This window comes from Leuciscus leuciscus, assembly GCF_965113295.1.
Source record: "Leuciscus leuciscus genome assembly, chromosome: 1".
NCBI classification, from domain to species: domain Eukaryota; kingdom Metazoa; phylum Chordata; class Actinopteri; order Cypriniformes; family Leuciscidae; genus Leuciscus; species Leuciscus leuciscus.
The window spans coordinates 23,720,733-23,747,369 of NC_138725.1; the positions used below are offsets into that span (position 1 = coordinate 23,720,733).

Genomic DNA, 26,637 nt, shown 5'->3' on the forward strand with positions numbered 1-26,637 from the left:
ATTAGAAAAACAACATTAAAATATAGTGATTTTCCTGAATACAAGTCCCGCCTATATATATTCCAGGGCTCCCACACAAGACTTTTTGACCACAGAAAAAATTTGTGTGGATGTGAAGTCAGATATATAGCCTACTAAAATTATGTCACAAACTTCAATAAAAAGCTATATTCATATATCAACTGCTTTTTGTTATTTGTGTAGGCCTAGTCAAATAATTAGGGTAAACAAATGAGTGACGAGAGAAGTTATGTTTAAAAACGTGTTTAAATTTATACTTACACAATTTGAAAATGTGTCAAGAACTTGTTGTTGAATTCTGTCATTTTGAAAGTAAAAAAAAAAAAATCATAATAAATAAATATATAATTAAATAAAAACGTACGCGCCGATTAGTGTGCACTGTGCATGTCAGGTGCACGTGAGCGAGCGCCGCATTCCTCAAAGAAAATTAAGTGCCATATAGTACCAAAAGAGGTTCCCCTATTATTACGAGCCAAAGAACCACTGTTGGGTACTGTTGAGCACCATTTTTGTTGAAGCAATTATAAACAACCAAGGTGCTATATGGCACCTCTTATGGTTCTACATAGCACCATTTGACAAAGGTGCTGTATAGCACCTTTAAAGATAGGTGCTATATGGCACTTAAAGTGGTTCCCCTATGATTACAAGCCAATGAACCACTTTTAGTGCTATTTAGCACCATTTTTGTTTAGAGTGTATGGTTTATAGGGAAGCAGCATATACTTTTAGAAAAGTTTAGTTTATAACCTGAAAAAAACCCGTAGTCTTTAAATATTTTCACAATATGAGAGGCACATGACAGTGGGTTAGTTATATATAATAATAAATCATCAGCATATAAAGAAACTTTATACTCGACATTCATTCTTTTAATACCACAAATAGAATGTGATGTTCTGAGTACTGATGATAGTGGCTCTATAGCCAAAATAAATAGCAAAGGGCTAAGGGGACAACCTTGCCATGTACCTCTAGACAGAGAGAAATATTGTGAGCATATTTTATTTGTGATTACGGCTGCCTTTGGTTGATGATAAAGCAGGCGTATCCAGGAAGTGAATTTTGAGCCGAATCCAAATTTGTCTAACACAGCAAATAGATAGTTCCACTCAACTCTATCAAATGCTTTCTCTGCGTCCAGAGAAATAATTACTTCAGGACTACTCTCTGACGCAGAGGAATGCACAACATTAAGAAGTTTTCGGATATTAATGAAGGAGTGACGCCCCTTAATGAAGCCCGTCTGGTCTTGTGAAATAACATCTGGAATTATATGCTCTACTCTAGAGGCCAATAGTTTAGATCAAATTTTTACATCCACATTTAATAAGGAAATCGGTCTATAGGAACTACAATCCAGGGGGTCTTTATCTGGCTTCAGGAGAACTGTGATATGGGCCTGTGTAAGACTTGATGGCAATGCCGACTGTTCGAGAGAATTATTGAACATACTGAGAAGTAAGGGAGACAATTTTGAAGAGAATTTTTTATAAAACTCGACGGGAAATCCGTCTGGTCCCGGAGCTTTACCGCTCTGCATGGCTTTGATTGAATCTTCTATCTCTTGAAGTTGTAAAGGTTTATCCAGATTACTCTTTTGATCTTGTTTAACTGAGGGTAAGTTTACATTAGCCAGAAATGTGGACATAAGAGTGTCATCATGTGGAAATTCGGAAGTATACAAATCTGAATAGAATTTTTGAAAAGTAGAATTAATTTCTTGAGGATCCACTGTAATTTCTTGACATGTTTTCTTAATCTTGGGAATAAGCTGGGATGCTGATTTAATCTTTAACTGTTGGGCGAGAAGACAACCTGCCTTTTCTCCATGTTCATAAAACCTAGCACGGGCGAAAACCAGATCACGCTCTGTTTTTTCTGTCGCTAATAAATCATATCTTGTCTTAAAGCTGCCGTCGGCAACATTTTTTTGATCATATTCAGTGTAATCGACGCTATAATCCGACAGAACAACATAAATAAGGTGGTTTTAGAAAAAACCCGAGCTTCTAACTCCACCTGGAGCGTGTTATTTGTTTTGCAAAAATCCAGCGCTCCCGCTTCATCAGGTCCAATCAGCGCAGGGGGGTGTGAGATCTGACTGTCAATCACAGGTCGTGCACACGCCACAGATCCCCCCTCACTCGCGCACGTTAATATCACATGCACACGCCACGCCTGAAGTTCGCCTGGAGATTGCATGAAGCGTGATGGCGGAGAGAAAATCTACTAACAAGCTTCCAATTCCTCGGTTATTGCTATCTATGGCTAGATTAGCCAGGGCAGCCTACCTCCGAGTCCATGGTGTTGATAGATGCTGAAGAGACGGACGCGTTCACAGAAAATCAGGTACACACGCACAGTGACGCACTGACGAGCACGACCTCGATGGGAGGGTGCTCGCTGGTAGTGGGGAGGGGCATGAGAGTTGTAAACATTCAAAATTTTGGCTAATCGACCCAATCTGCCAGACTTGCCGACGGCAGCTTTAAGGCTCAGTTTTTCTCTATGTAGTTCTGGTGTTGGAGCCATAGCATATTGGTGATCAATTTTCTGTATAGATTCAATAAGTTTCTCCTGTGTTTGTTTCTTTACTTTATTACATGAGGCAGAGTAAGATATTATTTCTCCCCTTATTACAACCTTGAATGTCTCCCATAATAATGATGGTGATATAGAGTCTGTTTTATTCGTCAGTAGAAAGTTGTCAATCGCACTAGATATGAATTGGCAAAAGGTTGCATCTGAAATTAAAGTAGTGTTCAGTCTCCACATAGGCTGCGATGGGTAATTATAAGAAAAACAAATATCAAGAATGACGGGGGCATGATCTGATTCAACAATAGCAGAGTATTCTACCTTTTTTATTGAGGGGATAAGCCTTTTATCTGTAAATAAATAATCTATCCTTGAATAAGTCTGGTGGACATGTGAAAAACAAGAGAATTATTTTTTATCAGGAAATAAAAACCTCCATGGATCTAATCTCAATTTCTTATAGCTTTCTTATTTCTTTCAATTACATTTTTTTAGAATTTCTATCATGATGGTTCTTCTCCATATGAATGTACCAAAAGTTGGTAATTTAAACTTTATCTATAATGAGGAAAATCACTTTGATAAATATACTACTACTACTAGATTCCCACTACTAATGTGATCAGATGATGTCATCTACTTGATGATGATGATAATGATATAGTCATCATGTAGTGCTCTGATCAGCTGACCTCTTCTAGACTGTCATGTGTGTTATTAATTACATATAATTGATTAGAGTAAAACATATAGAAAAACACTAAACATTTTGAACTACTGTTTCACTTTGATACACTCAAACCTCAAGAATCAGCGCGTGAATCTCAATAACGGTGACGTGCTTCATAAAGAAAACCAGGGATGGGCAAACTCTGTCCTGGAGGGCCACTGTCCCGCAGAGTTTCTCTCCAACCCTGATAAACTCTCCTGTCTGTAGCTTTCTAGTAATCCTGGAGACATTGATTAGCTGTGTTTGATGAGGGTCCCAGATAGCAAGCCACCATCCAAACAATGTTAAATCAGTGTTAATGTGTCAATGTTACTGCATTGAATCAACATCACTTTTACACCCATCATTTTTTTTTTTTGATTTCATCCAAAAATCAATGATAATGGCATTGAATTTATGTTACAATGTGATGATGATGATTCAACATCATGCTTGCACTCTAAGAAAATAAAACACAACAAATATAACAGTATAACAGTGGCCCTCCAGGACCGAACCCTAATTTGTCGACTTTTCTTTAATTAAAAAAAAAATGGTTTCCTTCATCTCAGTGCAATAAGATTTTGTGACTTTTTCTAAATGATCTATCTTTACACACACAAAAACTGGGCTTGATTCGGTTGTTCTGAAGGTATTTTTAAAAAAAAGTCAGACTCAAGACCTTTGAAATGAATGTCTTTGAAATGAAAATAGTTTTTTTATTTTTCATTTGTCAAAAAAAATCAATAAATCCAGAATAAATCTGAAAATTTCCATACGTCAATGTACTAGAGCACAAATAGTCCAGGCGTTTTAAGCCAAAATGGGGGTCAACCGTGAACAGATTGCAACAGAATCAAACTCAAATGATTTTGTATCCTCAATATGTCCTGAGTAAGGGGAAAAAAGCTCATAAGAATCACATTAGGGGAAAGTTCTGAAAAAGACCCAAATATATCCTATTCATACGCCTATTCATTATCTTTCTCACATGAATAGGGTAAAAAATGTAACCTTTAGATATCACCATGAAAATTACTGAGTTGATTACTTATATCAAGACAAACAAAAAATGTATTACAAGTTTTTTTTTTATTGTTTGTTAACATGGACAAACGGCGCATAATCTAATTACAGATGTGCTAATTTGCATAAATCCCACAACAGATCTAAACATTGGGTCTAGCCAGGAGAAAATGTCTTGTTGAATCTTGTTGACATATAACAGTAAAAGACTAAATGTTAAGGTCTGAATGGAACCCATTTAGGCTACCCATGAGCATTAATACATAGAGGCAGGAAGAAGTACTTTAAAACAGCCTTTATTATTATTGCAGAGATGGGGTTTGGGGCTGGGTCCGTGGGACTGTTTCTGGGGGACGAGAAGATGTTTCATGAGATGCTTCGCGTCGGGGTCCCGTTCAGCCTGTCGGGGTTGTTATCCGCTATAACAACCGCCTCGCTATACATTATCCCTTACTTAAGACATGGATACATGGATTATTGTAGGCATTACACTGCCATGTATGTAATTCAAGTCGATTAATCTCAAGACAGCTAACAAGTTATTTGCTGCTGCTAGCCGTGTTAGCTATCTAATGAAACTATTCGCTAATCCTAAACTTGACATCGTTTCACCAAAAATAGTCGTACAACAGCTCAACACACATCCAGATGTTCCCAATAAATTGTAGTTGATCACCAGGTATGTTTTATTAATGTATATTAATGAATAATCCATGTAGGAAAAACAAAAGGACATATTTCTTACCTGAGGGACAGCTTAGTGACAGTTGACAGTTGAGAGTTGATAGTTGAGTGGACCTTGAATTAATGACTGACTGAATCTCTGGATGTTTTAAAAACGAAATTTGAAAATGTTTTCAAAATATGAATAGGATATATTTGGGTCTTTTTCTGAACTTTCCCCTAATGGGATTCTTTGGGGCTTTTTTTCCCCTTACTCAGGACATATTGAGGATACAAAATCAGTTGAGTTTGATTCTGTTGCAATTTGTTCACCCTTTTTTCCTAAAACTCCTGGACTAAAATACAATGTGGAACGAACGTGATCACTTTTACACACACACACACACACACACACACACACACACACACACACACACACACACACACACACACACACACACACACACACACACACACACACACACACACACACACACACACACAGAGAGAGAGACACACACAGAGACACACACAGGTATTTACTTTGATGTACTAAAATGTGTTTCTTATTCTAAAGTTAATAATTATATACATTTGGATTATTGAAATAAATAATATGTAAATGCATTCAAGTCTTTTCTTTTAGTGGCATTACTGGAAATTTATGTGGCATTATTGCAAAAACAAGACACTTCAAAAGACCTCAAATAACAACAAAAAATACTGATTTAATGTGTTTTAAAATGTTTATATATATATATTCATAACAAAAGCTGTTATAAGAGCAGTCAGTCACATCAAAAAAAATGAATGGATCTCTATGGCGCCTCTGCTGGAAGTGTATGGTAATTACACTTTTTGGCAAAACTATATTATCTGCACAAAAAAAAAATCTAACCAGCAGATGAAGAATTATGCATCTCACACCGAGATCAATATCCAGAAACAACTCATATTTCATTTCGATCATCATTAATGTTTTTGTTTTGTTTTTATAAAAAGGTCATATTTCATATGCATGCTAATGGTGTAGCTGAGGTATTTTGCAGTAAATAGGCACAAAAGTACTTCACATCTCCCAAAACATAGCATTAATTCATAGATGTTATAAAAAACATAAGTAAAAAAAATATATATATATAATATCTGTATTATTACATTTTTAAAAAAATAAATAAAATACAATTACAATATTCTCCTAGTGCATGTTTAATCATATTTTATGAAATGATTTGTTAATGCATTATTTTGTCATGCCTTTACTTGAGACGGCCCTAATCATGATCAAATTCACTGTTAACTACTTCCCAAACTCAGCTCATGATTGATCATAAACTTACTATCAAACACACAACGAGTGTTCAGCTCAGTGAAGTGATGTTGTGTGGTCAGAGAACAGAAGTACAGTATCATCACGACTGTGTCTGGATGGAGAGTGAACTACTGATCCCAGCAAACCTTCCCTGAGTTTTGCTCCTTCCTTTGGGAACTGTTCCACAAATATTCTTTGTGGGTTTTGAATTGTTATTTTGTATTTAGCTGTGCATAAGTCACAGTAGGGTGAGTTTGAAGGAAAGAGAGAAACACAGAACAGATAAAGAGCTTTTAAGGGCAGTTATTAGTGTATTTTCTACGGTTGAAGAGGAGGATCAACTAATCCTGTGCCGTCCAGTAATGTTTATGACAAAGCTGACATCAAGAGTTCAAGATATGATGATATTACATTATTTACATTTGTTTCAAAGTCAGGGTATTTCTTATTCCTTCTTAAAGAGGCGTTTGATTTGGTTTATCCATAAATGTTTATTAATGCATTAACTATCAAACACAGGAAAAAGACTGTATGATTTGATTCTTCTGGTTTTTATGCTGGTATGGTTTATATTTATTAATATCATAATGATCACTGAGATATACTGTGTTTCAGGTATCAGTGGAGTGGAGGATCATGTGTTCATCAGTTCTGGTGGAAATGCTCGTCTGTCCTGTAATAATGCTCTTCCTGACTGCAAATCAACTGGATGGATCTACAACAGCTTCAGACATTCAGCAGGAGTTTCACTGATTGCTGGAGGGATAAAGAAGAAAGACACAGAGAGACATGAGAGACTGAGTCTGGAGTCTGACTGCTCTCTGAACATCAAGAGCGTCACAGAAGAAGATTATGGATTTTACATCTGCCAACAATTTGTGAACGGACAGAAACAAGGATCTGATGCACGTGTTTATCTGCATGTTCTTCATGGTAAGTTTATGATTATGTGATCAATTTAAAAAGGGCAGATTCTCCTTTTAAACTCAGATGATGATTGAAGAGTCTGTGATTTGTGTCTTGTGTTCAGTTTCAGTGTCTCCATCATCATCATCATCATCATCTTCATCCTCACAGACTGAGATCAGTCCAGGCCGCTCTGTGACTCTCTCCTGTCAGTTGTATTCATATACTGGATTCTCCTGTGATGATCGGGTCAGTTCTGAGGGAGTTGAGCTGTTGTGGGTGAATCAGGCTGGTGTTGATCTGAAGACAGACTCCAGATATCAGATATTATCATCATCAGATCAATATCGCTGTATCATCACTCTGACTACAACACTCCAGGATGAAGATAACAACAGAGAGTGGAGATGTCGGCTTACTCACAGAAATCAACTCAAGACCTCAGTCAGATACACTGTCAAGTATTCAGGTGAGAAAACACTCTTTTCTGACAGATTTGTCAAAACTTTCACACACTGGCTCTACTCTTCCTGATGGCTTCATACGTTTGGCAATATTAAAATATTAGTGGTCAATGTCATAAACTGCATAACAATCCTTATAATTCCCAATATTGACCTCCTATGGGTCATGTGTAGCATACAATTACAGATATAACAAATTAGATATAGCTAAATATAATTAGAAATAATTGTAATTAAATATAACTAAAGATTTTGAGGATAAACATTTGTAAAATTCACAAATATATTGCACAGACAATTCTCATTATTACATTTCTGTACTAAGTGTTAATGTTTATAACATAAATAAGGAACAAAAGTAAAACAGCATGTATTTATATTCTTAACATTTTGTATAAGATATTGGTAAACATGAGAGTTTAAATCTGCCTAAATGCTACAAGAACAACATACACATATCAGAGGATCACTGTGTGTTCAACTGTTATCTATTACATTCATTAGAGCATCAAAGGAAACAACAGAAAGAAAAAAAGAGAAAACCATACAGTGGAAAATTTATTACAAAAAATCTAAAAAGAAAAGGATTCAAAAATGATATACATCCGTTTGCTTTTTTTTGTTTTTGTTTTTTTTGCTTCTTTTAGGTCCTCAATATAATGCTTAAGTTCAGTTTAAATAATATAATGTTAGGTTTATTATTGGTCCATTTCTGTTTATGGTATTTTACATAATTATTAAGTTAATCACCACATTTTGCTCAAAACTCTTATTTTTATTCAACAAAATTAAATCTTTACCAGACAGTCGAATATTTGATTTTGTGAATTTAAATATTAGATATTCAATATCAATCCAAAACAATATACATTCATAAAATAAATGTTTTATGGATTCTTCTTCTAAATTACAAAAGACGCATTTAGTCTCCATGTCTCTAAAAAATCTTGAGCTCTTCTCACTGGATAAATCAAATGAATGGCCTTATATACAGGGCCGGCGCGTCCATATAGGCGAACTAGGCAATTGCCTAGAGCGGCACTTTTGTAAGGGCGGCAAAATGTGTGCCAACCGGGATGAACAATTCACAAAATAGGCTATATGATTCGCTGAGCTGCCGCTGCCCCGCCCCGCCCCCTGCTCTCACGAGTCATGACTGAGTGATGGGAAGTTCAGATCATTTTACTGAGTCTCTTTTACGATCTCGTTCATCAAAATGAACGAATCTTTATTTGAGTAATTTCGTGGCTTAATTTCGTGGCGTATAATTTAAGTGGCTTTAAATGTTACTTTTAACAGCCAAATTCCCCGATCACATCCACCTACGCAATGTTGATCATATTCTGAATTAAGAAAATCATTATAATGCAGTCAAAAATAATTTACAGGGAACATAAAAATGACTTAACCTTCCGAGTCTTTCCATTTGTAACCTGACATACGCCATGAATCGAGACTTTTGAAGGAGAAAGCACACCAACAACAGAGGGGTTCGTTGTTAAAATATATTGATCCAAGGAGTATTTGCAAGGATGACACGCCGTCAAGTCCACCAAAGAACCAAGAGGCCGCTAGCACAGCTAACCTTACTGGAATTTCTATTTTAACCCTTTCGCACGTACGATCACACCGGTGTGATCAGTCTAAGCTGGTCCCTGGAGCGTACGATCACACCGGTGTGATTAGAATGGTCAGTGCATGACGTGATCAACTGCTAAATTCAAATGTGCTTTCGCGCGTTGGCTGGCGCTGAGCCAGAGACAGGCGCGCTCAGAGCTGTCATACATCACAACTTTTCAGTGTTTTCAACCACATAATGTTTATTTTAGGTTCCAGACATATAAGTACTAAAAAAACAATACATTACAGTTCGTAAAATACACACTGATGTCAAAGGTAGAGGCAATAATAATCCTTTCCATTATAATTTGTTTTATTCATATCAGATACACATTGTGTAAGTAACTTTAAAGTTTACTCTATTCTTCTCCCAGTTGACCTGCCACTTACTTGTATGTATTTCGGGAGAAGTGGATGAATTAACGTGTTGTAAATCCAACAGATCCGATTCTCTGAACTGCGTCTGCGGCACAAACTAAGATGGCGGCGCCCATCGCGAATACAGCTGAACTAACGCGATCGTTATAAATGTGTTTACACAACAAAACACTTCCACTTGCATATATTTGACAACCGGAATATCAGATATTTCATGCCATATCTAACAAATTTGTGAATATTTTGAATAAAAAAGGAAAAATGACATAAAAGCAGATCATCATTAATTCAGCTCTGTTGTTGCTGCGGTGTGTCACGTGACAATCAATGACGCGTCACCACGGAAACCATAAAGTGACACATTCTAAATAACGGTCGCCTTGAAAAACTCACGCTGGGGGGTCAGTCAGAATATTTTAAACTTACGTGTGAAAGGGTTAAAAAATGTTACACACCTGGCATCCCTCTCGAAACGGTTCTCATTCGCGCTTGAATATGTTCACACTATAAATTTTTTTTTTTTTTTTTTTTTTTTTTTTTTACAATTATCTTATATAGCCTATAGCCATTTTAATAGGATGGACAGTTGAAGGAACCCAACCTATTTACCAAAATATTTGCTTCCTCTTGGCCTACTAAAGTGTTCATACAACGGGAGTAGGCTATTCTCTGGCTAGAGCAGAACAGCGGAGTGTGTGTGGACAGAAGTACCTGAGCTTGTGTTTTGGGTTAAGCTGCGTTGCTTTGACATAGTGGAAAATAGAATAACAGAAACAAAATGTATTAGCCTTTTTACCCGTTACTATCAATCTAAATTAATCTCGTTTTTAATTTAACTTAATTTCGTTTTTCTTTATTTAAATTTCGTTTTTTCTTCATTTAAATTTTGTTTTTCAAATTTCGTTTTTTCTTTATTTAAATTTCGTTTTTTTTTATTTCAATTTTGTTTTTCTTTATTTAAATTTCGTTTTTTCTTTATTTAAATTTTGTTTTTCTTTATTTCAATTTTGTTTTTCTTTATTTAAATATACCCTTTACTGTGTCAGTAATTTTTTAATCAGAAAAATATTAGACTACCTTAAAAGTAGCCTATTGCTTAAGTTAACAGACCTGTGAGTGTGCGTTTAATAAGCAAATAAGCCCTGCCCGCGTGAGGTGCGCCGCTTCCCGCTCGCGCTGTTCTGTATACTAAAAGTTTATAAATTCTGAACGTGTTGCGTCTCGTGTGTCCATCTATATTGCACCAAATGCGATACTGCACTCCCTTGTGAAGTCGATTGGATGAACGGTTCTCCAAATAATCAAAATGCAAACAGAAAGACAGACATATAGAGATTCTTGCCTTTATTAGAGAGAAGAATATGTTCAGCTCCCTCTGCCCGAAGCTTCAAATATTCGATGTTCATTACTATCGAAGCTTCGAAGCTCAAAAATGGTATTCGGACCAGCCCTATTTTCGCCTAGAGCGGCAGAAGTGCACCCGCCGGCCCTGCTTATATGTAACTTCTTTAACTTTATTCGAAATTGATTTTATTCTATATCTTACAGTAGGATAATGTTGAGATGTGCTGTGGATTAAATGTAGCCTTTATTCCCAAACGGACACATTTAAAACCAGTAAGCATTCGTGTAGGCCTGATTGAACTCATGGTTAATGAGAGATCATTAAAAGGAAGAATATCCAAAACTGAAGGGTTGTGACACTTAGTGTATAAAGCTCTTGCATTAGATGTTCTACAATCTGTCAAAAATAGAAGAGGTGGAAACTATTTTGTTCAACTTATAATATCTTCACTATAGGTGCTCTCGGCGTGTTAGTTGTGTTGCTACGGTAATGCTGCCATTTTACTCTAATATATGTTGACTGATGAGTCTGTGTTTAATGATGTCAATAAATAATAAAAGAACTACAAATAACCTTTATCTTTTGTTTGTTTGTTTTGTTGTACTGGTGGTGTAAAGGAAAACAAATATAGATTCTCCTAGTGCATGTTTAATGATATTTTATGAAATGATTTGTTAATGCATTATTTTGTCATGCCTTTACTTGAGAGGGCCCTAATCATGATCAAATTCACTGTTAACTACTTCCCAAACTCAGCTCATGATTGATCATAAACTTACTATCAAACACACAACGAGTGTTCAGCTCAGTGAAGTGATGTTGTGTGGTCAGAGAACAGAAGTACAGTATCATCACGACTGTGTCTGGATGATGATATTACATTATTCAAATTTGTTTCAAACTCAGGGTATTTCTTATTCCTTCTTAAAGAGGCGTTTGATTTGGTTTATCCATAAATGTTTATTAATGCATTAACTATCAAACACCGGATAAAGACTGTATGATTTGATTCTTCTGTTTTTTATGCTGGTATGGTTTATATTTATTAATATCATAATGATGACTGAGATATACTGTGTTTCAGGTATCAGTGGAGTGGAGGATCATGTGTTCATCAGTTCTGGTGAAAATGTGCGTCTGTCCTGTAATAATGCTCTTCCTGACTGCAAATCTAAAACTACATGGACCTACTCTAACAGATTCAGACATTCATGGAGAGTTGAACTGATTGCTGGAGGGATAAAGAAGAAAGACACAGAGAGACATGAGAGACTGAGTCTGGAGTCTGACTGCTCTCTGAACATCAAGAACGTCACAGAAGAAGATTATGGATTATACAGATGCCAACAATATGTGAACGGACAGAAACAAGGAACTGATGCACGTGTTTCTCTGCATGTTCTTCATGGTAAGTTTATGATTATCTGGTCAATTAACTGTAAAATTATTTATTAAACTCAGATGATGATTGAAGAGTCTGTGATTTGTGTCTTGTGTTCAGTTTCAGTGTCTCCATCATCATCATCTTCATCCTCACAGACTGAGATCAGTCCAGGCCACTCTGTGACTCTCTCCTGTCAGTTGTATTCAGATACTGGATTCTCCTGTGATGATCGGGTCAGTTCTGAGGGAGTTGAGCTGTTGTGGGTGAATCAGGCTGGTGTTGATCTGAAGACAGACTCCAGATATCGGATATCACCATCATATCGCTGTATCATCACTCTGACTACAACACTCCAGGATGAAGATAACAACAGAGAGTGGAGATGTCGGCTTACTCACAGAAATCAACTCAAGACCTCAGTCAGATACACTGTCAAGTATTCAGGTGAGAAAACACTCTTTTCTGACAGATTTGTCAAAACTTTCACACACTGGCTCTACTCTTCCTGATGGCTTCATACGTTTGGCAATTATAAAATATTAATGGTCAAAGTCCTAAACTGCATAAAAATCCTTATAATCCCCAATATTGACCTCCTATGGGTCATACTAGGCTAAAATAGACTCTTCTGATTTATGCAATATTTCTTGTATGACCCATGAGGAAGGTCAATATTGGGAATTATAAGGATTTGTTTGCAGTTTGAGGAATTCTAAGGCTTAATAATGTCATTGATTCAGGAAAGCTGAAGGTTTATGGGAAGCAGCTCACTGTGTTTCACTCCCATATAAACCAGGAATAAATGATACAGTAACATCTCTCTTCTCAACTACTGCCACTGTAAGCTGTGATGATTGAACACAAACTGCATGTCATGATCAATATGAAAATATGATGTTAATGTCCTGATGCGTCTGAACATTCATCTTCTGCAGCTCCAGTCGCTTCAACAACACTGACTCCAGTCAGAAGCTCAAACTCTGAGAAGACATCAAGCCGAACTACAGCAGCAGCTTCTACACAAGGTTCATGATCACATGATCACTGTCACACATCATCAGTCTCTCGCTTCAGTGGTTTGCACTGGCTCTCACAGACTGCTTTATCATCACACATATTAGCTACAAAAAAAGCTCTTGATTTGTCAGTGAGTTTTGATACATATGACCGGTCTTGTACAGTCTGTTGTCTGATGCAAAATAATCATAATATACAGCTAGATATTATGTAGAAATACCAACTTATTGTGTTGAAATAACGGGATATTACGTTGAAATAACGACTTAATATCTTGAAATAACAAGATAAGTTTTCTTTTTTTCTTCTCCACCATGCGGTTCAGGGCTTCCATAGTATAGAGCCCTTTTGCGGCGACGTCACAGTTACGTCACGGCGCTAGCTGGAGGCAAAACAAACGGAAAACTGGAGGCGGCCAATACAAACCAACACAGATTCGGCTACACAATAAGGAGCTTAAATTATTATTTTTATTATTAAATGTCATCTTGTTGTGTTGTTGGGTGCAAGAATCGATGAAAAATGAGTATGCTGTATCTGGAATTTTTATTTCTAGAAAATATTCACATCATTAAATTGCACCGTAATGTCACTCTTTACATTGTCGTCTTCTTGGCGCTGGCTAGGCAGAACTGCGGATCGTACCACACAAGTCTTTACATGACCATTCAGCACATAGTTATAGGCATCTAAATATATATATATATATATGCCCTCAGTTTCTCTTTACCCTCGGTTTCTCTATCGGGTAGGTGTAGAAGTCAGGCCACTCAACCGGAGGTAGCGTTAACGTTAATCCTGTCAGATCGTCCATTGACTGAGCGTGTACGGTCATCTGGTTCCGTCCGTTAAAATGAACTTTTGCAAATAACAATCGCGGTCCTGGACAGTGAGTGACCTTGCACATTAAGACAAAATTGGATTTTCTCCAGTCATTGTTAAAAAACAAGCTAACAAAACTTGCAAACTAGCGTTAGTGAAGCGGCCAGAGGGATCTTTCTGCCTCCAGCTAAGCCCCGCCCACACAAATACGTCACCATGTTTACCAACTGTAAAAGGGTCTATACAGCCTGAATATAATTGCTTCCAGAAATTATTTGTGGGGGTGCTATCGGGGTGCTTTGGTCTTTCTTAGGGGTGCTGAAGCACCTGCTAACCCCTCCCTATAGCGCCGCCCAATCAAGTCATCTTCGTGAAAAGGTAGCCGTGACATAGGAAAGCAAAATCACATGGTCAATACAGTGAATCAATGCCATTGATCTCTCTGAAGTGACGCATCAGCTTCAGCATTGCCCATGTGCTGCATTGCTGCTCAGCTGAGCCTTGTAAAGTGGAGCTCAAAGTTATTTATTTAACTATTAATATAATGACATCTATCTTTGAATGAATCCGCATTTTTTATACATTTCCATTGAATGAACAGTTTAAAGGTGCAATGTGTGATATTTCTGAGGATCTATTGACAGAAATGCAATATAAGATCCATAACTATGTTTTCAGTGGTGTATAAAGACCTCACTTAATGAACCGTTATGTTTTTATTACCTTAGAATGAGTCATTTATATCTACATAACCGCGGCCACCCCCTTCTATGAAGGTTGACATACTGTGACGTCATGTTTCTACCGTAGCCGACAGCGAACAGAGCGCTACAGAGCGCGTTTCGTCACTAACTTGAATGAGAAGCAGCAGAAAAAGATGCAGCAGAATACTCAGGTTGTCCCTGACGCGGCAAACGTGGAGGAAAACATGCTGTCTGAACGACGCCTCGGACATCGTAACGTTAGCTATTTCCCCTTACCTAAGTTAGCTGCTTTGATGCTCTTATCTTATACTAACTAGCATGGAAACAAGCTATGGTAAAGTCAGTGAATAAAAGACTAACACAATGATAAACAAGTAAAAATATTAATCGCAATAACATGTGGTTTTACTGAATAATTAAGTAAATATAATTTAATATAAAATATAATATAGAGAAACCTCATTGCTTGACTTGCTACTCTCTGCTGACTCAGACGACGACATCTTCCGATCCTACGTCGGCCACCGTAGTTTCTCATTCGAGTTTGCAATTTGAAGGAAAGGCCGCGAGTTATTGACCGGTTGCAATTCGCAAATCTCACCACTAGATGCCGCTAAAAATCACACACTGCACCTTTAATGACTCACTCAAAGACGGTCCCTTCCCGACACCTAGTGGCGTAACAGTGTAACTGGACTGAGTGACAGCGTGTCTAGAATGCGCTGAGACGAGCAATGCCCATACTGGTGAAATATCAGCAGAAAGCCTCTCGTAAAGTGAGATTCGAGGATCCGAACTAATATATAACTGTTATATTACAAAGGATTAACAAGCTTATTGTTAGGTTATTATATTATTGTATCTTCTGTTTACTCCACTTCGTTTCAATGCGGTTTATATTTTCATCTCATTACTGAACATGTACTCGTCTTCGTGCCTGCTGACCACAGCCTAACACTTATTTATTTAGGAATAAATATATAAATAAATAAATGGAGATAATACCGCATATCGCGCTGTTGAGTCACTCAAAATGACCTCAATGGAAATTCCTTCACCACAACAGCCCTGTTGTTTCTTATTGGCTATTGTGACAGTACTGACATAATCAACAAACATGTTTGATGTGATCGGGGCGAGCCCGATTTGTGTGAGAGCAGATCGGGAGGGGCAAGATTCGATCTGTGAACGCCTCACATTACCAGATAATCTGCGCCGAACATCGGAACCGATCGAGGTCCTCGACAAGATTTTGTCTCCGATTCTCGGGAGGGGAAAATCAGGCATAAATCGGCCTAAAACTCCTGTAGTGTGAGCCAGGCATTAGTGTGTAAGTCTCCTCGCCTTTCATTGTCAATTGCGCTCTTTCTGTTGGCGACCCGTGTGAGCGGCGAGTAACAACGATCTCTGATATTTTTAGCATTACTCATCCCATGTTAGTGTGAGCAGCCTTCAGCACTGATACGGAGTCTGGACTATCTGGACTACAGCAGTTTGATATGTTGTTATAGTTTGATAGTTGTAAAATAAATGCCTTGATATTGTGTTCATGCATTAAAATATAATATAATTCTATTTCCATTTTGTTTTTAACAGTTGTAACAGTTGTAACATCAACTACAGCAACAGCACTGATTCCAGACACCACAGCAAACTCTCCGAATCCAGGTGTGTGTGAACATCATCCTCATTTGACCGACTCGTTGTTCGAACAGCCGATCACAGATTTTGACTCAAGCCATGTTTCATTTGTAATCTACATCACTTTATAATTCCATTCTCTTATACATCACCAACAATCATAAACATGAAAACTAATACCGTAATGTAAAAAGTAACTGTCATTAAATGTCAGACACATCATTCTCATCCAGACAATCCTAAACAATCATCATTCATTTAGTGAACATATGAGGTACAGTCTGTTAGTGTACAGATGGCTTTTAATACATATCAATTTCTATAAAATCATCATCACAAGCATCAATTTACATGATAAATAAGGATAATTATGCTATTCAACGTGCCGTGTTTATGTATTTGGTTAAACACAGTAATATAGTCCTGCTGAATGTGTATCTCTATACTCTCTCTCTCAGTGATTGTGATTGCTGTTGCCGCTTCATTCGCTCTTCTCCTTCTGGCTCTTATTCTCTGGGTGATTCTTAAAAAAAGAACAGGTGAGTTTTTCATATTTCATATTTCAGAAATCAATGAGTTAACAAAAATAATGTTTCTATTCTACAGCACTAGATTCTTCTAGACTCTTTTAAAAACTGCTTGTCATCTGCATTAGAGACTGTGTGTGTGTTTGATCATAAACTTTCCCGTGACATTATCTTTCAGGCAACAGAAGAGGGACTGGTGACTCTGTGGTAAGTATTGCAGGTTGATCCATGAGTTATTAATGTTCATAAGGACTGATCCTGAAATATGACACTCTTATTACTCAGATTATAAAATGTCAGGGTTCTCAGCAGACAGTTCTGTCAGTCTTGTCTTAGTTTAATGTGTCTCTGTGTGTGTTGTGTTTGAGCACATGGCTCTGTCTCTATTTGTGTTGGCCATGAGTTCCTCTTGTCCCGCCTCCTAGTTTCCCGTGATCACGCCCTCTTGTTTAGTCGTTGATGAGTCCTCGTCAGTCTGAGTGTGTGTTCACCTGTTCTTTGTCTGAGGGGTTGTTCACACGACAAAAACGTAAAACTTTTTATGCATTTTGGCCTTTCATTTACACGACAATTGTGTTTTGGGGCCTGAAAACATAAAGTTTTGAAAACGGGCTTCAAAGTGCAAGATTTTGAAAACGGTCTCCGTGTAAAATAACAAAAATGTGAATCTCTGAAGACGATGAGGTCATGCACATGCGTATTACGTGTTCAGTCTATAGTGTTTCATCGCCATCTAGTGGCCTGGCAGCAGAATACAGCGTTTTTAGTTGTTTTTGCGGATCCGTGTGAATGGGGATCGTTTTGACAACGGTGTCGTCTGTACACGGAAAACTCACAGGAAAAACGTCTCCGTTTTAAGCATATCGTTTTCGTGTGAACGTACCCTGAGTGTGTTGTGCTATTGTTACTAACTGCCCATTCAAACATCATGTCTGTAGAATAGATTTTCACAAAACATTTATGTGAAATTGCCAGGACACACGTTTTACACATATATTACCTGAACATTTGCAGAACCTGATGGATGGCATTTAATAGCTTGATTTTTCCATATTTCCATTGATGTTTAGGAGCAGACAGATGATGGGACTTATACTGAAGTCATCTTCTCTCAACATGATAGTTTGTATTTTCCTCTTATATGCCGTTCTTCTTGATTTGTGTGATTATATGCAGTTCTTCATGAATTGAGCTCAAACAACATGCTGTAATAATTGTGGGTTGAAAGAACCGTGATGTTCATTCAGGTTCGCTGTGATGATAAAGTGACTTATGTTTCCATCAGAGGAGCAAAAGCTGGAGCTCAGGAGAACTGCAGTCAACTTTATGAATATCAATCTAATATAACTCAATCCTAATGGGTTCATTCATTGTTAATACTTTCAATGTCTTTTACATGTTAACAAACAAATTGTAATGAATCTTTGTCTTTTGTCCTCTTTGTGTTCTGGCTTTGAGTTCTAGCGCTTTCAGAACTGTTTTAATATGTAGAATAATTTTCAATTATGTAGAACTAGTGTGACTACTTATTTTCAGTAGTATTTTCAGAGCTATGAACTCACTGTTGAGGTTTGGGAACATGTTTCTGCTGAGTGTGAGAACTCTGTTAGTTTAACCACACATGTTATTAGAGAAACAGGTGTGGTTAAAGAAGAAAGAAAGAAGAGGAACTGACATCTTTACCCACACAGAACTGGTCATCTCTGAACCCAGTTTGGACTGAACCTGGTCAAACAAAATATATTGCAGATCCTTTATATATTCCTTTTTTGTTGTTTTAGCTTATTTTAATGTTAGTTCGTTTTTTTCCCCACATTTTCTAACATTTTGTACTGTTTGTACAACGTCTGTGCTTTTGTAATTTGGAAGCCCAAAGAACCACTGAAACAGACATTGAAATGTAAAATATCTATCGACAGCATCCAAACTGCACAAAATCTTATGTATGAAAACCTATCAGACATACAAATGTATATGAATCATCTAAGGTTCACAGAAAAATTTTAATAATGGAATTAATACATTTATGTTAAAGGAAGGTTATTTTTTACATTTTTGTTAAAGTTGAATGGCCGTATTCTGTTGTTTAATATGATTAATGGTGGAAAAAACACTGAATTGAGGCTGAAATGTACAGTATGTGTAATAAGCAAAGCTTCTGTCTACTGCTTTTGGGTCACTGCGAGTTGTTTTGATCACATAGATTATATGATTATATATATAGGCCTACAGTTTGAGCTTTTATTCTGTTTTTTGCCAAAATAAAATTTTTTTTTTTTTTTTTTTTTTTTTACAAAGAGCCCATTTTCTTGTGCATTTTCCCAGTAAAAGTATTAACTCCCTACTAGGCTATCTATTGATAGAGTTTTAAACACACTGTTCACAGAAAGAATTGAAACAGAAACAGAGCACATTCAGGCATTTAGGCCAACCATCTCCATTGGCTTTGTATTGCCTGAAGCTTTTGACTTATAACAAAAAAACAATGTCTAAAAGCTGCTATGTGACAAGGTGTACAGAAAACAAGCTACAAAAGCCTAGAAACAAGTTTTTATACGGTTTTAGTGCATACTGAGTGTCAGGATCCCACAATTAACCCCATTCTTCCAGCGGATGCTTCACGTCTTATTGCCTGTATCCACTGTGGCATCATGAGAGGTAGAGGATCACCAAAGTGTGGGTTGCTTCACAAATCGAGTCCAGGCAGAGATCAAGTCACTGGTTTCTTTTTAATAATCAACTCAAAAGTCCAACACTTTTTAACCAAAACACTTTTCCAGCTTCTCTTTATGCTCTCTAACAAAAAACAGCCAGTCTCTCTGTCCTCAGCTCATTAACAGCTTTTCTCCTTCACTCACAACAGCTGTGTCCCTGGTAACTGTAGTCCAGGACCAGGTGGCCATCTTGGTTTGTAGTCCCCATTGCTGCAACCACCTAGATGGCACATACCTTGCCTCTATAACATCCCAGCTAGAAATGTTTTGTTCTAAAAACGTTCTGAGAACATTACCATGAAGTTCTAATAATGTTTTCAGCGGGTAGTTTTATTTTGGTTCCCAGAATGTTCTCCTAAAACGTACACAGCAAAAAAAAAAAAAAAAAAAAAAAAACTCCAGTGATAAAAGTTAATGAGATAATTAAGTGATTAATTGAGTGATGAGTGAGCATTATTGAAGACACCTGATGTTAACAAGCAGAATCACTGAAGGAGAAAATCACAATTTTAAGTCACCATTATTGTGATCCGTGTTTGTTTTAGTTGGGCTCTTGACCCTTACAATTTTAACTTTAGATTTTGTTTGGCTGTTGTAACTGAGTTATAACTCCCAGATAAACAAAGAGAAAAGGTGATCAGATGTTGTTGGTTATGTTTTGACATGATCATCATTTTACCTGAATCACAAAACTCATTTAGAGCCTAATCTCTGACTTAAATTTATATTGTTGATTACATCATGAAGTGATTCTACAACATAAGATCCAGAATTTTCTATTTCTTCCAAAGGATTTCTTAAAAGTTGTTTTGATAAAAAAAAAACAAAAAAAAAAACTTTGTTTAGGCACAAACAGACATCAAGATTGAGTGTATGAATCTCAACAATGGTGACAAACGAAATATTTCATTAGGAAAAGGAAATTACTAAGACAATTCAGATCATAATGTATTCATAACGCAATGCATGATGGGAGCCATGAAAAGTTTTGATTGGTGGCACCCAGAATGCACTGCAACATGCTTTATTATTGTCACCATTGTTGAGATTCACAGGCTGAATCTTGACGTCTGTGTGTCTAAATAAAATCTTTTGAACAGAACTTTTAAGAAATATTTTGGATTCTATAGAAAATGCTACAAATCGTATGCTATTAAATCACCAGGCTGCTGCAATTAACAAGGAAAACTTAACTCTCTAAACTTTAGTCCCCTGTTGTAAGTTGCTTTGGATAAAATATCTGCTAATTGACTGAGTGTGAATGAGTTTGGTGTTTCAGGTCAAAATGATGATTACGTCAAAACATAACCAACACCACCTGATCACCTTTTATCTTTGTTCATCTGAGAGTTATAACTCAGATACAACAGCCAGACTAAATCTAAAGTTAGTAGATTAAGGGTCAATAGCCCAACTAAAGCAAGCACTAATCACCATAATGGTAACTTAAAATTAGATTTTCTCGTTTGGTGATTTTGCTTGTTAACATCAGGTGTCTTCAATAATGGTCCATCATCACACAATTAATCACTGAATTATCTCATTCATTTTATCACTCTTCAGTGTTCCTTTAACACTCATATTTTAACACTTTAACCCTTTGAGTGTGGAGTCAAATAAATTCCCAGGAGAGTTAATTTAAGTTTTTGCTGTGTAGGATAACATTCTCTAAAAACATCCTCAAAATGTTACAGTTAAAAGTTATATCTTAGTTTACATTTAACCTTATAGAAACATTATTTGGAATGAGAAAACATCCTCAAAACATTCTTTGAACATTACATTCAAATGTTTTCTTTAAAACATTAACCTAACTTGTAGGGAATGTTAGCCAACGTTCTGAGAATGTTCCCTGCTAGCTGGGATGTCTTCCAATAGCACATCATCGAGTTTAACTATACATGTTCTACCGTTATGCTGCCTATATCCCCATTGCTGCAACTACCTAGATGGCACATACCTTGCCTCTATGACATACCCTCTCACGATGCCACACCACCTTTGTCTCGCCACACACGACCTTTGGGTCGACACCTTATAAACACTTATTTCTGTGTTCTTTAGCTTGTTTGCTGTAGACCCTTCAGGGAAAATAAAGGTTGATTATGTCCCTATCAACACATGACCAACATCACCTGACTGTATTTTCTCTCAGCTTTTCTTGACAAATGTGCGTTAAAAACACACAATCAGCCAAAGAAGGGGAATGATAGTTATAGGGTTCTTTGACATTTTCACAGCAAACACTGTTTAAAAGGTAAACTTTTTTTTTTTTAGCTTTTTTTTTTTGTTTGCTGCAGGGTTAAAAAAAAAAAAAAATGATATGGCCTATATTTGTTAACTCACGGAGCGCGTAGACACACACAACCACACATGACTGCAAGCAAAATGAAGCAAGTGAAAAGAAGAACTGTGTGTCACATGCCTGTCCTGTCTTGTGCTGCACATGAGTGTTTTGTTATTTTGGGCCATGTGCTCATGTCATTGTCTGGTCCCTCCCACTCGTTATCTGATTATTGTTTGAGTTCTCCCACCTGTTCCCCCTTGATTAGTTTCCCTTTATTAGTTCCCTCTTGTTTGCAGTCTGTGTCGATCGTTGTCTAGGTTTCCCCTGTGTTATGTTCCTGATTATGCCTGCCTTGTTTTCCCCCACGGGGAGTTTTTGTTTGTAGTTTTATTTTGTTTATTATTTATTAAAATCCTTACCTGCACTTGAATCCTCGCTTCACTTTTTGACCACCCGTGACAGAACGATCGACCCAACGATGAGGATTCAGCGGAAGGATTCACTCCAGCTTCCTATTTCCTGTCCGCAATATGAGCGCATAGTACGTTTCAGCACTTTGAGTTCCCTTCGTCAGATGGGGACTAATGTGAGAGAGTTTGCCGTGAAGTTCAGCACAGCTGCAGAAGGACTGGGGCTTGGTGTTGAGGCTCTTAAGGACTTGTTTAACTACGCCCTTGATGAACCCATTGACTTCCTGATAATGAGAGCATTGGAACGTCTAACGTTTGAGGAATTTGTGAATTCCTTGGAGCGTCACGGTAATCCTCCTGCTAAAGAGGTCCCAGTTCCAGGGGTCCCAGTTCCGGTGGTCCCAGTTCCGATGGTCCCGGGTTCGGTGGTCTCGAGTCCGGTGGTCCGGAGGCGGAGGAGGAGGAGGAAGACTTCCGGCCTCCCCAATGGCCCGGAGGCCGTCCCCTCCGAGCAGCCCGCTGTCGTCCCGGAGGCCGTCCCCTCCGAGCAGCCCGCTGTCGTCCCGGAGGCCGTCCCCTCCGAGCAGCCCGCTGTCTTCCCGGAGGCCGTCCCCTCCGATCAGCCCGCTGTCATCCCTGAGATCATCTCGGAGCCGCCCATCATCAGTCCTACCACGGCCAAGAGAGTGGTATTCTTGTTTTATGCAGTGGTGGTACTGCAGGCGTGGAGGAAGCACAGTACGTCTGCCGATCCAGAGACTGTTCCTGAGCCTGTGTCTTCGGACAAGATGGCAGCCGCTGCCGAGCCTGGGTCTTCGGACAAGAGGGCCGCTGCAGAGAGTGTTCACGTCACGTCTGCCTGGCCTGTGTCTTCGGACAAGATGGCCGCCACAGAGACTGTTCACATCACGTCTGCAGAGCCTGTGTCTTCAGACAAGATTGCCGCCGCCGAGCCGGTGGTGTCTGTTCCTGAGCCAGAGCCAGTGTCTGTTCCGGAGCCGGAGCCAGTGTCCGTTCCTGAGCCGGAGCCAGAGCCAGTGTCCGTTCCTGAGCCAGTGTCTGTTCCTGAGCCAGAGCCAGTGTCTGTTCCTGAGCCGGAGCCAGAGCCAGTGTCTGTTCCTGAGCCGGAGCCAGTGTCTGTTCCTGAGCCGGAGCCAGTGTCTGTTCCTGAGCCGGAGCCAGTGTCTGTTCCTGAGCCGGAGCCAGTGTCTGTTCCTGAGCCGGAGCCAGTGTCTGTTCCTGAGCCGGAGCCAGTGTCTGTTCCTGAGCCGGAGCCAGTGTCTGTTCCTGAGCCGGAGCCAGTGTCTGTTCCTGAGCCGGAGCCAGTGTCTGTTCCTGAGCCGGAGCCAGTGTCTGTTCCTGAGCCGGAGCCAGTGTCTGTTCCTGAGCCGGAGCCAGTGTCTGTTCCTGAGCCGGAGCCAGTGTCTGTTCCTGAGCCGGAGCCAGTGTCTGTTCCTGAGCCGGAGCCAGTGTCTGTTCCTGAGCCGGAGCCAGTGTCTGTTCCTGAGCCGGAGCCAGTGTCTGTTCCTGAGCCGGAGCCAGTGTCTGTTCCTGAGCCGGAGCCAGTGTCTGTTCCTGAGCCGGAGCCAGTGTCTGTTCCTGAGCCGGAGCCAGTGTCTGTTCCTGAGCCGGAGCCAGTGTCTGTTCCTGAGCCGGAGCCAGTGTCTGTTCCTGAGCCGGAGCCAGTGTCTGTTCCTGAGCCGGAGCCAGTGTCTGTTCCTGAGCCGGAGCCAGTGTCTGTTCCTGAGCCGGAGCCAGTGTCTGTTCCTGAGCCGGAGCCAGTGTCTGTTCCTGAGCCGGAGCCAGTGTCTGTTCCTGAGCCGGAGCCAGTGTCTGTTCCTGAGCCGGAGCCAGTGTCTGTTCCTGAGCCGGAGCCAGTGTCTGTTCCTGAGCCGGAGCCAGTGTCTGTTCCTGAGCCGGAGCCAGTGTCTGTTCCTGAGCCGGAGCCAGTGTCTGTTCCTGAGCCGGAGCCAGTGTCTGTTCCTGAGCCGGAGCCAGTGTCTGTTCCTGAGCCGGAGCCAGTGTCTGTTCCTGAGCCGGAGCCAGTGTCTGTTCCTGAGCCGGAGCCAGTGTCTGTTCCTGAGCCGGAGCCAGTGTCTGTTCCTGAGCCGGAGCCAGTGTCTGTTCCTGAGCCGGAGCCAGTGTCTGTTCCTGAGCCGGAGCCAGTGTCTGTTCCTGAGCCGGAGCCAGTGTCTGTTCCTGAGCCGGAGCCAGTGTCTGTTCCTGAGCCGGAGCCAGTGTCTGTTCCTGAGCCGGAGCCAGTGTCTGTTCCTGAGCCGGAGCCAGTGTCTGTTCCTGAGCCGGAGCCAGTGTCTGTTCCTGAGCCGGAGCCAGTGTCTGTTCCTGAGCCGGAGCCAGTGTCTGTTCCTGAGCCGGAGCCAGTGTCTGTTCCTGAGCCGGAGCCAGTGTCTGTTCCTGAGCCGGAGCCAGTGTCTGTTCCTGAGCCGGAGCCAGTGTCTGTTCCTGAGCCGGAGCCAGTGTCTGTTCCTGAGCCGGAGCCAGTGTCTGTTCCTGAGCCGGAGCCAGTGTCTGTTCCTGAGCCGGAGCCAGTGTCTGTTCCTGAGCCGGAGCCAGTGTCTGTTCCTGAGCCGGAGCCAGTGTCTGTTCCTGAGCCGGAGCCAGTGTCTGTTCCTGAGCCGGAGCCAGTGTCTGTTCCTGAGCCGGAGCCAGTGTCTGTTCCTGAGCCGGAGCCAGTGTCTGTTCCTGAGCCGGAGCCAGTGTCTGTTCCTGAGCCGGAGCCAGTGTCTGTTCCTGAGCCGGAGCCAGTGTCTGTTCCTGAGCCGGAGCCAGTGTCTGTTCCTGAGCCGGAGCCAGTGTCTGTTCCTGAGCCGGAGCCAGTGTCTGTTCCTGAGCCGGAGCCAGTGTCTGTTCCTGAGCCGGAGCCAGTGTCTGTTCCTGAGCCGGAGCCAGTGTCTGTTCCTGAGCCGGAGCCAGTGTCTGTTCCTGAGCCGGAGCCAGTGTCTGTTCCTGAGCCGGAGCCAGTGTCTGTTCCTGAGCCGGAGCCAGTGTCTGTTCCTGAGCCGGAGCCAGTGTCTGTTCCTGAGCCGGAGCCAGTGTCTGTTCCTGAGCCGGAGCCAGTGTCTGTTCCTGAGCCGGAGCCAGTGTCTGTTCCTGAGCCGGAGCCAGTGTCTGTTCCTGAGCCGGAGCCAGTGTCTGTTCCTGAGCCGGAGCCAGTGTCTGTTCCTGAGCCGGAGCCAGTGTCTGTTCCTGAGCCGGAGCCAGTGTCTGTTCCTGAGCCGGAGCCAGTGTCTGTTCCTGAGCCGGAGCCAGTGTCTGTTCCTGAGCCGGAGCCAGTGTCTGTTCCTGAGCCGGAGCCAGTGTCTGTTCCTGAGCCGGAGCCAGTGTCTGTTCCTGAGCCGGAGCCAGTGTCTGTTCCTGAGCCGGAGCCAGTGTCTGTTCCTGAGCCGGAGCCAGTGTCTGTTCCTGAGCCGGAGCCAGTGTCTGTTCCTGAGCCGGAGCCAGTGTCTGTTCCTGAGCCGGAGCCAGTGTCTGTTCCTGAGCCGGAGCCAGTGTCTGTTCCTGAGCCGGAGCCAGTGTCTGTTCCTGAGCCGGAGCCAGTGTCTGTTCCTGAGCCGGAGCCAGTGTCTGTTCCTGAGCCGGAGCCAGTGTCTGTTCCTGAGCCGGAGCCAGTGTCTGTTCCTGAGCCGGAGCCAGTGTCTGTTCCTGAGCCGGAGCCAGTGTCTGTTCCTGAGCCGGAGCCAGTGTCTGTTCCTGAGCCGGAGCCAGTGTCTGTTCCTGAGCCGGAGCCAGTGTCTGTTCCTGAGCCGGAGCCAGTGTCTGTTCCTGAGCCGGAGCCAGTGTCTGTTCCTGAGCCGGAGCCAGTGTCTGTTCCTGAGCCGGAGCCAGTGTCTGTTCCTGAGCCGGAGCCAGTGTCTGTTCCTGAGCCGGAGCCAGTGTCTGTTCCTGAGCCGGAGCCAGTGTCTGTTCCTGAGCCGGAGCCAGTGTCTGTTCCTGAGCCGGAGCCAGTGTCTGTTCCTGAGCCGGAGCCAGTGTCTGTTCCTGAGCCGGAGCCAGTGTCTGTTCCTGAGCCGGAGCCAGTGTCTGTTCCTGAGCCGGAGCCAGTGTCTGTTCCTGAGCCGGAGCCAGTGTCTGTTCCTGAGCCGGAGCCAGTGTCTGTTCCTGAGCCGGAGCCAGTGTCTGTTC

The 26,637-nt window shown here is 40.7% G+C and overlaps 1 protein-coding gene across 1 annotated transcript in view; it reads left to right on the forward strand.

Annotated features, from left to right (window-relative positions):
* The window catches only part of LOC309514150 (uncharacterized protein), a gene marked incomplete at its 3' end in the record, with an annotated part of 134,785 nt that extends 121,611 nt beyond the window's left edge, over positions 1 to 13,174 (forward strand). The window contains exons 3-6 of the mRNA XM_082190299.1: positions 7,306 to 7,650; positions 12,073 to 12,396; positions 12,490 to 12,816; positions 13,113 to 13,174. Of these exons, the coding sequence (XP_082046425.1) occupies positions 7,306 to 7,650; positions 12,073 to 12,396; positions 12,490 to 12,816; positions 13,113 to 13,174 (1,058 nt within the window). The remainder of the gene's footprint in view (positions 1 to 7,305; positions 7,651 to 12,072; positions 12,397 to 12,489; positions 12,817 to 13,112) is intronic.
* Between the last annotated feature and the right edge of the window lie 13,463 nt (positions 13,175 to 26,637).